At 27.0% G+C, this 13,609-nt stretch overlaps 2 protein-coding genes across 3 annotated transcripts in view; both read right to left on the bottom strand.

Moving 5' to 3' along the window:
- The window catches only part of LOC100570119 (E3 ubiquitin-protein ligase TRAIP-like), a 16,523-nt gene extending 6,319 nt beyond the window's left edge, over positions 1-10,204 (bottom strand). The window contains exons 1-11 of one of the 2 annotated variants that reach the window (XM_029492488.1): positions 9,706-10,199; positions 8,728-8,851; positions 8,011-8,226; positions 7,783-7,941; positions 7,557-7,688; positions 7,328-7,486; positions 7,150-7,260; positions 6,953-7,090; positions 6,585-6,765; positions 6,280-6,396; positions 2,080-2,413 (exon numbers count right to left, since the gene is read on the bottom strand). In XM_029492488.1, the coding sequence (XP_029348348.1) occupies positions 2,192-2,413; positions 6,280-6,396; positions 6,585-6,765; positions 6,953-7,090; positions 7,150-7,260; positions 7,328-7,486; positions 7,557-7,688; positions 7,783-7,941; positions 8,011-8,226; positions 8,728-8,846 (1,554 nt within the window). In that variant the 5' untranslated portion in view covers positions 8,847-8,851; positions 9,706-10,199 and the 3' untranslated portion in view covers positions 2,080-2,191. Of the gene's footprint in view, positions 1-2,079; positions 2,414-6,279; positions 6,397-6,584; positions 6,766-6,952; positions 7,091-7,149; positions 7,261-7,327; positions 7,487-7,556; positions 7,689-7,782; positions 7,942-8,010; positions 8,227-8,727; positions 8,852-9,705 lie in introns of those variants that run through there. The other variant, XM_029492484.1, reaches the window with a different exon arrangement.
- Positions 3,043-4,971, bottom strand: LOC115034935 (zinc finger BED domain-containing protein 4-like). The gene is made up of 3 exons (XM_029492493.1): positions 4,912-4,971; positions 4,346-4,791; positions 3,043-4,130 (listed from the first exon to the last, which is right to left on the bottom strand). Exons 1-3 carry the CDS (start codon positions 4,955-4,957, stop codon positions 3,126-3,128), a joined length of 1,497 nt encoding a protein of 498 aa, XP_029348353.1. The 5' UTR covers positions 4,958-4,971; the 3' UTR covers positions 3,043-3,125.
- Positions 10,205-13,609: the final 3,405 nt, after the last annotated feature.

Here is a 13,609-nt window from a genome sequence, read left to right as displayed (position 1 = left end):
TGACATATTTTGGAAGTACAGCAGGGTAAATGCGTCATTATCCTGGTAATATTATGTCAATGCTGTAATTATTATAGCCATAAAACATATTGATAAGTATGAGCATTTATTCAATAATACTATAAAATCAATGGTATGAGTCATGAGAAATGAGAGTATTTTTTTCTCATGGTCATTACACTACATTCAGCGCAGAAACATTGATGTTTTATTTTATTATTAGCTATAAGATGGTTAGCTAAACCTAGTGTATTTGACACCTGTCTGCGACCGTGGTACATACAAGCTGCAACTTGTTCAAAGGATGTAGTAATTTTGTTAGATATTTCCGTTTCCATGAGTGGCATGCATCAATAAATTTCTCAGCTTGTAATTAAATCTCTATTGAAAACATTCAATAATGATGATTCGATTAAAATTATTTTTTTTAATACTGGTTGTACTTAGTTAGCAACTTGCTTTGAAGAATTATTATTACAGGCAATAATAATCAAAATTATTTTTTATTCAACGTTAGTCAGTACTAGTAATATTTAAAAGTTTTTATATTGTAGGCTACTCCTGAAAATCTTTACACATTTCATAAAGCTATAATTGAAGATCCAAGATTATTACAATCTTCTACAGCGAATTACAGCAAGGCATTTTTTAAAGATTTTCAACTTTTGTCTAATGTAGGTAATGTAGGTAGTATTCAGACTACAGTAAAACCCATTAAGAACTTAAAAGGCATTGTAAGCAGGAATCACAAATATTATTTTTATTTTTTTTTTTTACAAAATTGTGCATATAACAAAATAATGTAACTTTTCCAAATTTTAGGAACTAGAAAATAAAACAATATTGGCTGTAAGATAATATTGCTTTTATAAATAATGCATTGGGTTTCTACTTGATTACTGGTTTTGACTTCCTACCTAATATGCACAATTTTACTAAATATTCTTTTATTTTAGAACGGAAACAACAACAGGTGTTCTGAGGAAATGTGAGATAAGATTTGATGCTCCACCGCCAGCTGGATCAACAGTTGTTATAGTTACTATAAGGTTAGGTTCGGAAAACTACAATGGTATGAATTTATAGTAACATTGAAATCAAACTTATGATCATGTACTGTGACTATTTCAGTTAAACATAGCAGACATTATGGGGAGGCGCTAATATTCATAATACGTAGTACTTTAATATACATCTGAACATTTTATTAGGCCGTTTTTTGTAAAACGTATAGCCCATTCAAATTTACTTCTCATTGTTGTAAAAAATACAGAGTCATTTGAGTGTTAATCCTGTTAACACGTTCGCTGCATAAAATGCTAATTAGCGTCATTGTACATAGTTCACATGTGCTGAATGACGCCAACTGGCATCATATACCTTGTTATTTAATGGTTTATAATTTAGTCAGCATTGCGATTAAACTTTTGGTTTTTTGTCAGCGTCTTCTATTAATTCAACAAATAATCAAATGCAAACCAAACACTGATATTTTAATTTTTCAATTTTTAGGAAATTTTTTTTAAAACTAGAATTTTATCAGCGTCACGACAAGTATACAAAACTATGACACGCAATGAAAGTGCTAAAGTATAGCATAAAAACACATCAGGTATAATCACAGATTATAGTTGCAACAAACTGAATTTCAAATCATTTTATAGGTGCAAACTGGGAGGATGTTATAATAGTCATCTGAAGGTAATATATTTGTTACTAATTAAATCTCAATATATTATGTAATTATTTATTCATGGTACAAATATTTTTGCAATTCCTTTAATACTTAATTTTATTTTTATAGGAGCCAAACACCAAAGTGTGGTCAAAATGTAATACTATTAAGTCAACAATATTATTTGTATTGGTAATGAGCAATTTATGTATACATATTTAAATTTAATTATGCTTTGTCAACAAACTGTTATTCATTAATTAAAAAAAGAGATACATCAATAAAAAAAATAATAATAATAATAATAATATTATTAATATACTTATAAGAATTCTAATATTGTTATTTAAATATAATTTGATATTGTCAAATAAATAGTATAAAAAATTACACTTATATAAATATGTTATTTTTTAGTAAACTATACATAATTAATGAATTTCGGCAGATAAAAAACTATCCAAAATACAATTACTTTTAATTGATGGTGGTTTTTTTCTATTTTGAAATTATAAACTAATTTTCGTCATATTTTCGTTTTCTAGTTACTGGTTTCTGTCGGCTAGGGTACACATCTGGTTTCGAACGACGAGCAAGACCTTCATACATTTCTTCGTCCGAACTACTTGAATAAACCATAGATTTTGATATATTATTTGCACTTACCGATTTAGTAGTTAAAGGTGGTCTCACAAATCCAATTGGTCTTCGAGGACTTTTTGGCATAAATGTGTTGACCTTAACAAGAATATAATAATCAGGAAAAATATTTAAAAATGTGTTTAGTATTTCATAATTAATATATATATATTTACTAGGGATGGGCCGATATCACTTTTAACCGATAACCGATAAACCGATATATGCAACCGATAAAAAACCGATAACCGATATATTCAAAACTTTGAATTTTTATCCAAATGCATGAACCGATATCATAAAATACCCGATAATACCTACCGATAACCGATAATGCTTACCGATAAGTACTAAGTTTTAACTAGTATTACTAGTAAGTAGTAATATTATTATTATTTATTATTTTATAATATATAATATATATTATATATTATAAAAATGACTAAATTAAACAAGTAATATATAATAAATAATAATTAATCATTTAATTATACAATTTAATATTTAACACAAATAGTTAACACAGTTGTACATAAATATTAAATAACAAAGTTAAAAATTTTAAATACTTAAAAATTAAAATGAACACTTTTCTTTTTTGTAGGTTGTTTATAAATTATTAAATTATAACTATAAGTATAATTTTAACTTTTTAATAAAACAAATAAAAATTATAATGAAAAACAAATTAGTAATTACATAATATTTAAAAAATAACAATTTTCCCTTTTCAGTCTTTAAACGTTACTTGTTTAAGTCTTTTTATAGCAATTAAAGTGCTTAATCTTTAATATAATCAAACATTTAAATTTTAATCTAAGTACTTCAAATTTTTTGAAAGAAATATTAAATTCCTTATTTTAGTAGGATTTAAAGCATTTCTAGATTTAGAACAAATAAACCCTGCCGTACTAAAAGCACGTTCTGAATCCACCGAGGTTGATGGGCTTGAATGGTATTTAGCCGCTAGCTTTTTTAATCCTATTAATTTAGATTTAGACCAATACTCATATATGTTTTCTTTCTCATCAATCAAATCTTCTGTTAAATATTTTTCAATTTCTGCTTCATTTGAATTGCACTGCATAGGTTCTCTGTGATCAGGCAATATATGACTAAATATGGACTTCTCTAATGGATGTTGATTAATTGTTACAACCTCTGACTCAATTTCAGGAGACACTGTAGAGGTGTCAGTAACATTTCTGTAAATTACATCAAGTTCCAATTTTAGATTATTAAGTGCTTGAAATTTTTCATATTCTCCGGAAAATACTCTATCTTTAAATCTAGGATCTAAAATTGTACTGAGTAAAAGCAATTTATTTTGTTCATATTCACTAAACCTTTCATTCATTTTAGACAGTAGTTTTTCAGCAATTTCATTTTTGTTAGATTTGTTGACTTCTTTTTCCAAATATGTACTGACGCTTCTTAAAACTGGTATGACTTCAGACAGTGATGAGGTTTCTTTAGATAACGTCAAAGTTACCAAATAAAATATTTCAAGAACTTTAGATATTTCATCTAATAAAACCCATTCTTCACTAGTCAAACTTACTTTCAGATGTATGTAAGGAGCTAAACCAACGACAGACTTTTTTTGCTCTAGAAACCTAGTAATCATAAGATAAGTACTGTTCCAGCGGGTTGTAACATCTTGAATAAATTTTCGTTCAGGCAATTTTTCTTGTTTTTGATAGTTATTAAGTAATTTGTTAGCTGAAATGCTATGCTTAAAATGGCCAACTATTTGTCTAACTTTTTTTAATAATTCTTCATGATTTTTTTGCTTCCATAACACATCAGTTATTACCTGAAAATTAAAATAATAATATCATAAATAATTAATAAGTTATATATCATATAATTTAATTAATATTTTTCAAAAAAAGAAAAAATACAATATATTAGTGCTCAGGTATTTTTTATTAAATTATTTTTCGGTAGTCCTTTCACAATTTTTTCCTCTACATACATCTAAATATCTAATATATGTATATTATATAAAAAAAATAGAAAATATTTTACCAGTTGAAGTGAATGAGAAAAACAGCCAAAACTAAAGAAATCTCTGTTACTAAAAGCCTTCACCATATTTGGAGCGTTGTCTCGTAAAAAAACATGGATTTGTTTTTCTTTAATTCCCCACTTTTCCAATGTTTCAATAGTAAATGTATAAATATCTTCACCCAGATGATACATGGGCTTAAAAGGAATGACTTCTAATAATATATTCTCTCTGATAAAATTGTTGTCTGAGTTGTCTATAAAGTGGCAAGTTAATGACAGATAATCTGTATTATTGTTTGAAGACCATAGATCCGTTGTAAATGATGCAAACTCCATATTTTTTATGATTTCACAAATTTTCTGAGATACCTTCAAATACAATTTAGGAATAATATTTCTTGAAAATGTTGTCCGATCAGGTATGGTGTAGCGAGGTTCTAAGAACTTAACTAAGTTTTTGAAACCTAAAATTTAAATTTAAATTATTGGAAAAAATGTAATTTTAAACCATGGTTTAAAGTTTAAAGTTTACAACTTAAATCATAGTAAAGTAAAATTAGGGGTAAACCAAACTAAGATATCACCTTGTTTTTCAACGTGATGAAAAGGCAACTGGTCTTTAGCTATCATTTTGGCAATTAAATCAGTAAATATGTAAGGCTTTTGAGCTATTATATGCTAATGGAGCTTTGCTTTCAAACATGGAACTTATTTGTAGGCTGATGGAATTTTGTCTTATGATTGTTGAATTTTGTTTTTGCAAAGAACTTGGACTTAAGTCTACTTCTTGACATACTTTAGATGTTTGTACAACAGCTAAATCTACTTCTTCCTACAAAAGTAATTAATAATTAATAATTATACATTAACTACCTATTATTATTTATTACATATCAAATTACAAGTACCAAGTTTCATTCAGAAACCATTATATTATGTACCCTATAACTATATCCAGTAATTACTATTCCCCTAATAAGTAATAATTAATTAAAATATATTAAATAATAATTAATATGTATTCACCGAATTAATGATTAATATATAATTTAAATAGGGTGAAGTATAGCTTAAGTTGATGACTAGGGTGGTCGACCCAAAATAGTTGGGAGGGAGTAGGACGGGTGCAACCGAAAGAAAATAATTTAAATTTTAAAATATAAAAGAAGTTTACATTATTTTAAATTTTAATCATAAGTACATACCTCTGAACCAGTTTCTGAATCACTTTTAGGTAGAACTTTTCTTTTCTTCTTATTATCGTTAACTTTCATGAACTCATTTTTATGCTCTTGCATAAGATGCGACTTTAAGTTTTGAGGTGTAAAAGTCCGAGAATTACGTCCACCCCTAGATACTATCTTGTTGCAAATAGAACATTGTGCCTTAGACAAATCATCAGGGCACTTCGTAAAAAATGTCCATACTACAGAAGGCATGTTGGTTTTTACTTTTTTTACTTTTTAGTTTTTACTTTTAACTTAATAGTTTTATATTTATTATGTAGTCTAAGTCTTAATACTTCATACATAACAGTTAACTTAACATGAATACAATATGATAAATGATAATATATTAAAATTATATTAAACAAGCTTATCAGCCAAGCAAATTTGTTGGTAATTACTAATTATTGAAAAACAAAGATAAAATATGTTTTCTTTTCTAAGGAATATACTAGTAATTGCACAGCAAGCTGATATTCTTACATAACATGATAACATCAATATGGTTATAAATACATTTAGTGTTAACAGTTATAACCGCGCGCAGAGTTGATAATATTAGATTATGGTGATTATACATTATTATAATGATAAATTGTTGTTTTTTTTTTTTATATCGGTTCAAATATCGGTTTTAAAAAAAAACCGATACCGATAAAACCGATATTGCCAATATCGGCCGATAATCGATATCGGTTTGTATATCGGCCCAGCCCTAATATTTACACATTGTGATGATGATTGTTCTCTTTTGTTGTTTAAACTATGTGGCTTTAATTGACCTTTTGGTTGTTCCATTGAGGAAACTGAATTTTCTGGAGAGTTTATAACAGTTTTTAAACCCTAGAAAATTGTTATTAAATTACTGATCAAAAATGATTACCATTCAATCAACATAGTTTACATGTAATTAATCTAACTAAAACTTCTAATTTTCTCATATTAAAAACAATGTTCTATTGAAATTTTACATTTTAATATACTTAAGTATTGAGTTCACTTTAATAAATTAAAGATATCACTTAATGTACTTTTTCTAAACTTGGAGTAATGGACAAATCAAGAGCTGGATTTTCGTATATTATTCTTTTACGTAATTCAGTTCTTCTTGGAGTATCATCATTTGCTTGCACCAAAGATTTTAAATTTTCACATTTTTTTTGTAGTCTTTCAATTTCTGCTTCAAAATCAATAATTCCTGATTCTAATTTTCTGAAAAATAAGTTATTAAGCACTGTAAATGTATTTAAATGTATTCAAAAACTTAATATACACTTGGCTGATTCTTAAGGAAGATTTATAATAAATCATTTTTAGTTACTTTTAAATTTATGTTTTTTAAAATTTAAAAATAACAATTTGTTATAAGATTAAACTACTTAAACAAAAGATTACATACTCCACTACTTGGGTATTCACGGATTGTTTTGAATTTTCATTGCACAAAATATGTCTTTTAAGTTCCATGTATTTAGTGACACATTGTGAAAACTTAGTTTCCAAATCTCTATTGCTTTCTTTTAAAGTCTGAATTTCTCTACAAAGCATTTATTGAGTTATTAAATAATACACAATTTTTTTAATAATATATCATACTTTTTAAAAGAGGTTATAAGTAAACATAAAGTTTCAACATCAGTCTTTTTTTTTAACAAAGATACAGCTTCTTGAGAATCCGCAGCTGTTCCATATAATATACTGTTTATTCTGCAATTTAATTTGAATATTATATAAGTTATTAATTTTTTTATGATATAATAAAAAAGTGTCTTACGATTGGTATTTTACCAAATCTTTTCTTAATTCTTCAGCTTCAAGTTTGTAGCAATTAGATTTTTTGCATTCAGATTTAAGGAAACTGATATATTCTTCTAAATCTGATACAAATGTTTGATGGCCTTGTATTATGTCTTTCATATCATTGAATTGTATCCTGTAAAGTGTAAACATAATGAATATCTATATTATTTAGAACAAGTATAAATTAAATATTTTTTTTTTACTTTAATGAATCCAGTTGTTCTTTATCTTTTTTAGTTATTGTTAACAATTTTTTTATTTCTTCTTTCTTCAGAGTATTTTCATATGTAAGAGATTGCACTTGGTCTGTCAGTGAAGATATGTCTTCTTTTACACTTAAATTTGAATTTATGTGAAAATATAATGCAATTTAGTTGGAATATTTCATAAATTATTATATTTTTATGATATAATGAAAAATTGTCTTACGATTGGTATTTTACCAAATATTTTCTTAATTCTTCAGCTTCAAGTTTGTAGCAAATAGATTTTTTGCATTTAGATTTAAGAAAACTGATATTTTCTTCTAAAGCAGATACAAATGTTTGATGGCCTTGTATTATGTCTTTCATATCTTTGAATTGTTTCCTGTAAAGTGTAAACATAATAAATATCTATATTATTTAGAACAAGTATTAATTAAATTTTTTTTTTTACTTAAATGAATCCAGTTGTTCTTTATCTTTTTTAGTTATTGTTAACAATTTTTTTATTTCATCTTTCTTCAGAGTATTTTCATATGTAAGTGATTGCACTTGGTCTGTCAGTGAAGAAATGTCTTCTTTTATACTTAAATTTGAATTCTTGTGAAAATATAATTTAATAGTTTTCTTTTTGGTTACTTTTGACCGACAGTGTGGACATGTTTGGGATCTGAAAATTATAGAAGTAAAGCTATAGTTATACAGTTTTAAGGAGGAATATTATACGTACAACTCCGAATCATTACTTTATATTATTATAAGTATATTTACTTATAATTATTAGTTATAATATGCTGTAAATCAATATCATATGGTTATAGGCGCCCACAGAAATTTTACTAATGGGGAGGGGGAAAGTTTGCTATGCATTAAGCATAATATATTTTGTTAATTTGGTTTAACAGGATTTTATATAATAGTGACCTATTTTTCTTTGTATTACACACTTTCTATTTGTTATACAGTAATTTATCATACTATACTCTATTTAAATTAAATGTCCAATAAGCCAGGGGGATAATGCCTCCCTCCCACTACGGGCGCCAATGCATATGATACCTTAAGCTGAAAAACAAACACCAAACATAGTAAATTGGTATTTGGAATACTGATAAAATTACAATTATAATATACTTTTTATAGAATCACAGAATTTAAACTTTAGTAATACCTTTGAATCCATGTCATGAGACATTCGTAGTGGAAAACATGACCACAACGTGTTGTATGAACTGATTCAGGATGAAGTCCGGTGAAATAATCGTCACATATTGAACAAGATGGTAACATTTTTGCTTGAAAAGGAAAATTAATGATTAAAATAATGTTTAATATAATATATATATATTATATATTATACAAGAGATTTAAGTACCAAATGGTACTAATGCTAATTACTCATGGGTCAAACATTTGGCATTCAAGTTGTATGCATAGTGCCCTATTGCTGTAATACTAAATTGCATGTGACAATTATCTGCCTTTAAATCTATGAGTAATATAATTGAAATTTATAAATAACAAATTAAATGTTATTGAATTATTTATAGTAGTTAATTCGTTAAATTTATTGATAATTGTGTGACTAAGTATAATTTTTAAATTTTAGTGATCTAGTTTCAACAGTAACATAAGGTAGTGTTCCAATATATAAGTGACTATACTCGGTTCAGCAAGAGACCGCGCCGTACAGCGACGAAAACTGGTTCTCCCACGTAACACCCTACCTTTGATTTCAATAGCATGGCAACGTGGAGGGATGTTCATAATCGGCGTGCTCTCTCGCTGAACAGAGTATAGGTACTAGGGTAGTAGAAACTAGACTAATAGTTATATGATGTATTATGAAAATTAAAACGAAAACTTATTATTGAGTATTTTACAACTTAAATTATGTTTTTAAACGTATTTTAGTATTGTTCAGACTAGGTAATCTACATTATTTTACGAATTTTTATCGAGAAAATTGGTGTAGTTCAATTAATATGACTAACGAGCTATAACTCTGGGAGACGGACACCGATTCGTAAAACAAATAATGCCTATTCCCACCCAAAGTAAAATTTTTGTAATACGGCTAAACATAAGAACAAACACTCGTGACTTACAATAGATTTGGTTTTATAAAATTGTTGATTGAATTAGATACCTGTTGGTTGACAAGTTTATAGTTATGACGTTGCACACATTTACAGATATCTGTATTGGTCCAAGTCTAAGATCAAGACTTAATCCGATTCGTCACAATGGGCGTTGAGTACATGTCGCATTCTGGAAGTACGTTTAACAGACGAGCAAGCCCCACAGGTGAAAGAAGTTACGAGACAGTCCGTGTGCGGTGTGCGGCAGCGAGAACAAAAAAACGCTATCGTTCACCTGATCAATGACGTAATTTCACTGAACGAGTTACGAGAGATTAAACATCGGTATTCAGTCGGTGATGTATTTTTATGTTCTTGGTTTGGGCATAGAATACTATAGAAACGACACTCTCCTGAAATCCTTTGTTCTGCCTGAATCAATTTGATAAGGTGCATAACTTCATGTTCTCCCGCTGTGTTCACAACATCAACCATAGAATATTATCAAACCTATCTATATAATTTCCCGCTATTCAAAATAATTTGAATAACTTTAGTTTGTCTATTTTATGGGATATCAAGAAAAGAAAGTACAATACAATATTTACATTATAAAATATAATTTTATTAACTAATGGCCTTTACTGTCAATGTTATTGATTGATGATATTGAATTCTGAAAATCGATATTTCAATCAATATAATATTATTATTGAAGATAAACATCATTCTCGATCTATCGATATATTGATGACATAACATCGATCGTTTGTAAATATCGATGTTTTGATGCCCACCACTAGAACGGTGAACGGTCGTGGTCAAAAGTATCTCGGAAAAAACACGAGCAACCCAGCCATTATGGTCGCCGGTTGTCGCGGTTCGACAATCGCCTCAAATTGATCGGCTCGGTAAATTACTCGGCTGTCTCGGCGAACCAGCCAATAGTCGCGGGGTGTAGAGTCGTTGCGTCATGTAGACAGCTTCATTTTAGGTCACTATATTATGGTCGTGGCCGTATCACGTAGAAATAATATATAGAACGATATTTGTTCTACATAATACTATCAGCTATGGCTTATCAAAAAGGGTTACACCTAAGAAAACCATTCGACAAAAAGCCATCCGACACAAAGCCATCCAAAATCGACATAAAGCCACCCGACAAAAAACCATCAGACAATAAGCCACCCGACAAAAGACCACCATTCAGTCTGGCAATTTTGCACCATCTTTTATCACAATTATATTTTAAATCGACAAAAAACCGTCAAAATAATTAAAGTATTATCAAATATAATTTATCTCGATGTTCCTAATTAATTTTTCATCACTATTCACTATACTAACTTATCAATTATCATTAACTCGTCATTATTCTATGAGTATTTTAAAATTGGAAATTGTTTGTACCTACATCTTAAAATATTTATAAATCACTAAAAATTAAAATTTAATATAAAGGTTTTTTGATGCTCTAAAATATTACCATTACATTTTATAAGAGGTCAATTCACTCTAATTTTGAAACTAACGGAGCTAAACGTGATTTGCTGAGCGTAACATTTGCTATATTTTGCACTTGTAAGACAACAAATATTTGTGTAATGTCTTCTTAGGGGAATACAGATTTTTACGTAAAACCAGTATTCGACGAAATTGATTTTGTTTTTTGACGTAACTATAATAAAAATAATAGATAACATAAAATTTTCACCAAATGTTTAGATTTTTAAATACCTACCTCACAATTTTCAAAATATTTTGACTCCTTTTGGAGATTATTTTTAGTTTTAAGAAAATTACGAATTTTATTATGTTTTTCTCTTAATAGAGCGATGATAAAAAATATTTGCTCAGCCAAAAACTTGAAAATTGAATAGAAAGTTCCTCCATAAGCCAATTTTTTTTTAATTTAGTAAATGCATCATGGGATCTGTAAAAGTATGATTAATTGTAAATATCTTTATCTACTCATGAGCAACTAAAAAATATAAATAAAGCTATGTAATATTATGTTTATGCAAATACAATCAGGTGTAACAAGAAGACCTGAAAAAAATTATGCCAGTTAAACGTTTGTCAGAAATGGTGAAAATTATATAATAATATAATATAATAATAATATTTTCTTTATTACGGAAATAAAGTCCAATTACAGTTTTTTTTTTCTATAATAATATGTACCTATATAATATTATATTATATAAGTACATGTTCGGTGATTTATATATAACAATAATGATAATATAAATAATAATAATAATAATAGAAGAAATACGTATTAATATCATACATTATAATATTTAAATTTATAAAATAAAAAACAAGATGAAATAAAAACGAGATATTTATTATGCTTCTATTGAACTATTATAGTAGGAACCTAATTTGTTATGTATTTCTTAAAACATTTGCCAAAAACATATTTAAAGAATTAAAAAAAAAATAAATATTTGCGGACATTAAAATATTGGATGGAGAATTTTGCATATAATTTTTAGTTGAATGTTTTGTGTAGAATAAATTTGAGGATCGATAGTTTATTGGATTTATTTTAAAATTTATATTTGCAGTAATTCTGGACAATCAATCATATATTATTCAATAATTTAAATAAAAGCTTTAATTTAATTAGCATAAATCGTTGTTCTAGCGACTGTATATTAAAAAAACTGATTGTAACATTATAGTCATAATTGGGTGCTCTATAAACAAAACATTTATAACATAAAAATATGATAAAATTATTTTGAATTTTGTTTAAATCTTGGATTTGTGTTACTAAATATGGACGCCAGATTAGGATGGCATAATAAAAGTGTAAACGGATTAACGAGTAGTATAATATTTTTAATGCAGATTCATTTCTAAAACTTCGACAGGTTCGTTTTAAAAAACCAAGGTTTGATGACGCTTTATTCCTAATAAATAGTATATGGTCCTTGACTGATAGTTTGGAGTCAAATTTTACCCCAAGATCGTGTACCGTAGAGACTCTTAATAAATTTATATTACCCAAAGAATAATTAAATTGTATAGGCTGTCTTTTTAAAGAAAAAGTAATATTAGAATATTTTAGATTCTGAGTGGAACGATGAATGTATTGATTTTACAATGATGTGTGTTTTTTTTTTATTTTTAATTTTTTTAATTTTTTTTATTTTTTTGTGTCTGTGTACACGATAAGTAGTCGATATAATGCTTCGATTATCAACTTCAGTATCTTGTTCGATTGGAAAGTGAATATCATTGGTGCATTGGGGAGGTCAACATTTAATATTCCCAGTAATTTTCAAAAGCGCCGTGAAAAACAAAAGAAAAATTAAGGAAAAACGGGAATTTTTACGCAAAATCGATTTTTCACAAAATTCACGCAATACCTGTTTTCAAGAAAATTATTTTGGTTTTTGGTGTAACTTTAAAACAAATGACCGTAGATACATGAAATTTTCAATGGTTGTTTATATTTCCATTTTCTATACACGATAACATTTTCAAAATATTTTGATTTGTATTGAGCTGTTTACGGACAATTTCAGTTTCAATTTAACTAGTTTTTTTTCTATGAATGTCAATAAAACTTTATTTGTTGAGTAAAAATACTTGAAAATTTAATACAAGGCTCCTACTATATTGTTACAATGAGATTTAAAATATATTAAAAATCCTTAGTCACAGTTTTTTTTTATTAACATTTAAAGTTCAAAAATTGACACAATATGTAAAAATCACGAAAATTTGCAAATTATTTTGAGTTAATAATTCGTAAAAATTTTTCTTTTTAGAACTAAGATTTTAAAATGTAATACAAGATTCCTTATAGGATAATCTACCTTTATCAAAAAAAAAATGTCTATAAGAAACTCAAATTAAATTTTTATGAGCGTTTGAAATTCATATTTTTACGACTCGATTTCTTACGTAACGATTTTCTTATTTTGTTGTAATTAAAAAACAAATGACTGTAGA

The sequence above is a fragment of the Acyrthosiphon pisum genome, chromosome X (genome assembly GCF_005508785.2).
Source record: "Acyrthosiphon pisum isolate AL4f chromosome X, pea_aphid_22Mar2018_4r6ur, whole genome shotgun sequence".
Lineage (NCBI taxonomy): Eukaryota > Metazoa > Arthropoda > Insecta > Hemiptera > Aphididae > Acyrthosiphon > Acyrthosiphon pisum.
The sequence above is the reverse complement of the archived record's forward strand: the minus strand, read 5'-3'. Positions and strand labels throughout refer to the sequence as shown.

Excerpts from the sequence above, each read along its gene's own strand:
- LOC115034935 (XM_029492493.1), bottom strand. The coding sequence starts at position 4,957 with ATGATAGCTAAAGACCAGTTGCCTTTTCATCACGTTGAAAAACAAG. Across the intron at positions 4,792-4,911 it reads TCATCACGTTGAAAAACAAG|GTTTCAAAAACTTAGTTAAG; the intron begins GTGATATCTTAG and ends TTTAAATTTTAG. Across the intron at positions 4,131-4,345 it reads TTTCTCATTCACTTCAACTG|GTAATAACTGATGTGTTATG; the intron begins GTAAAATATTTT and ends TTTAATTTTCAG.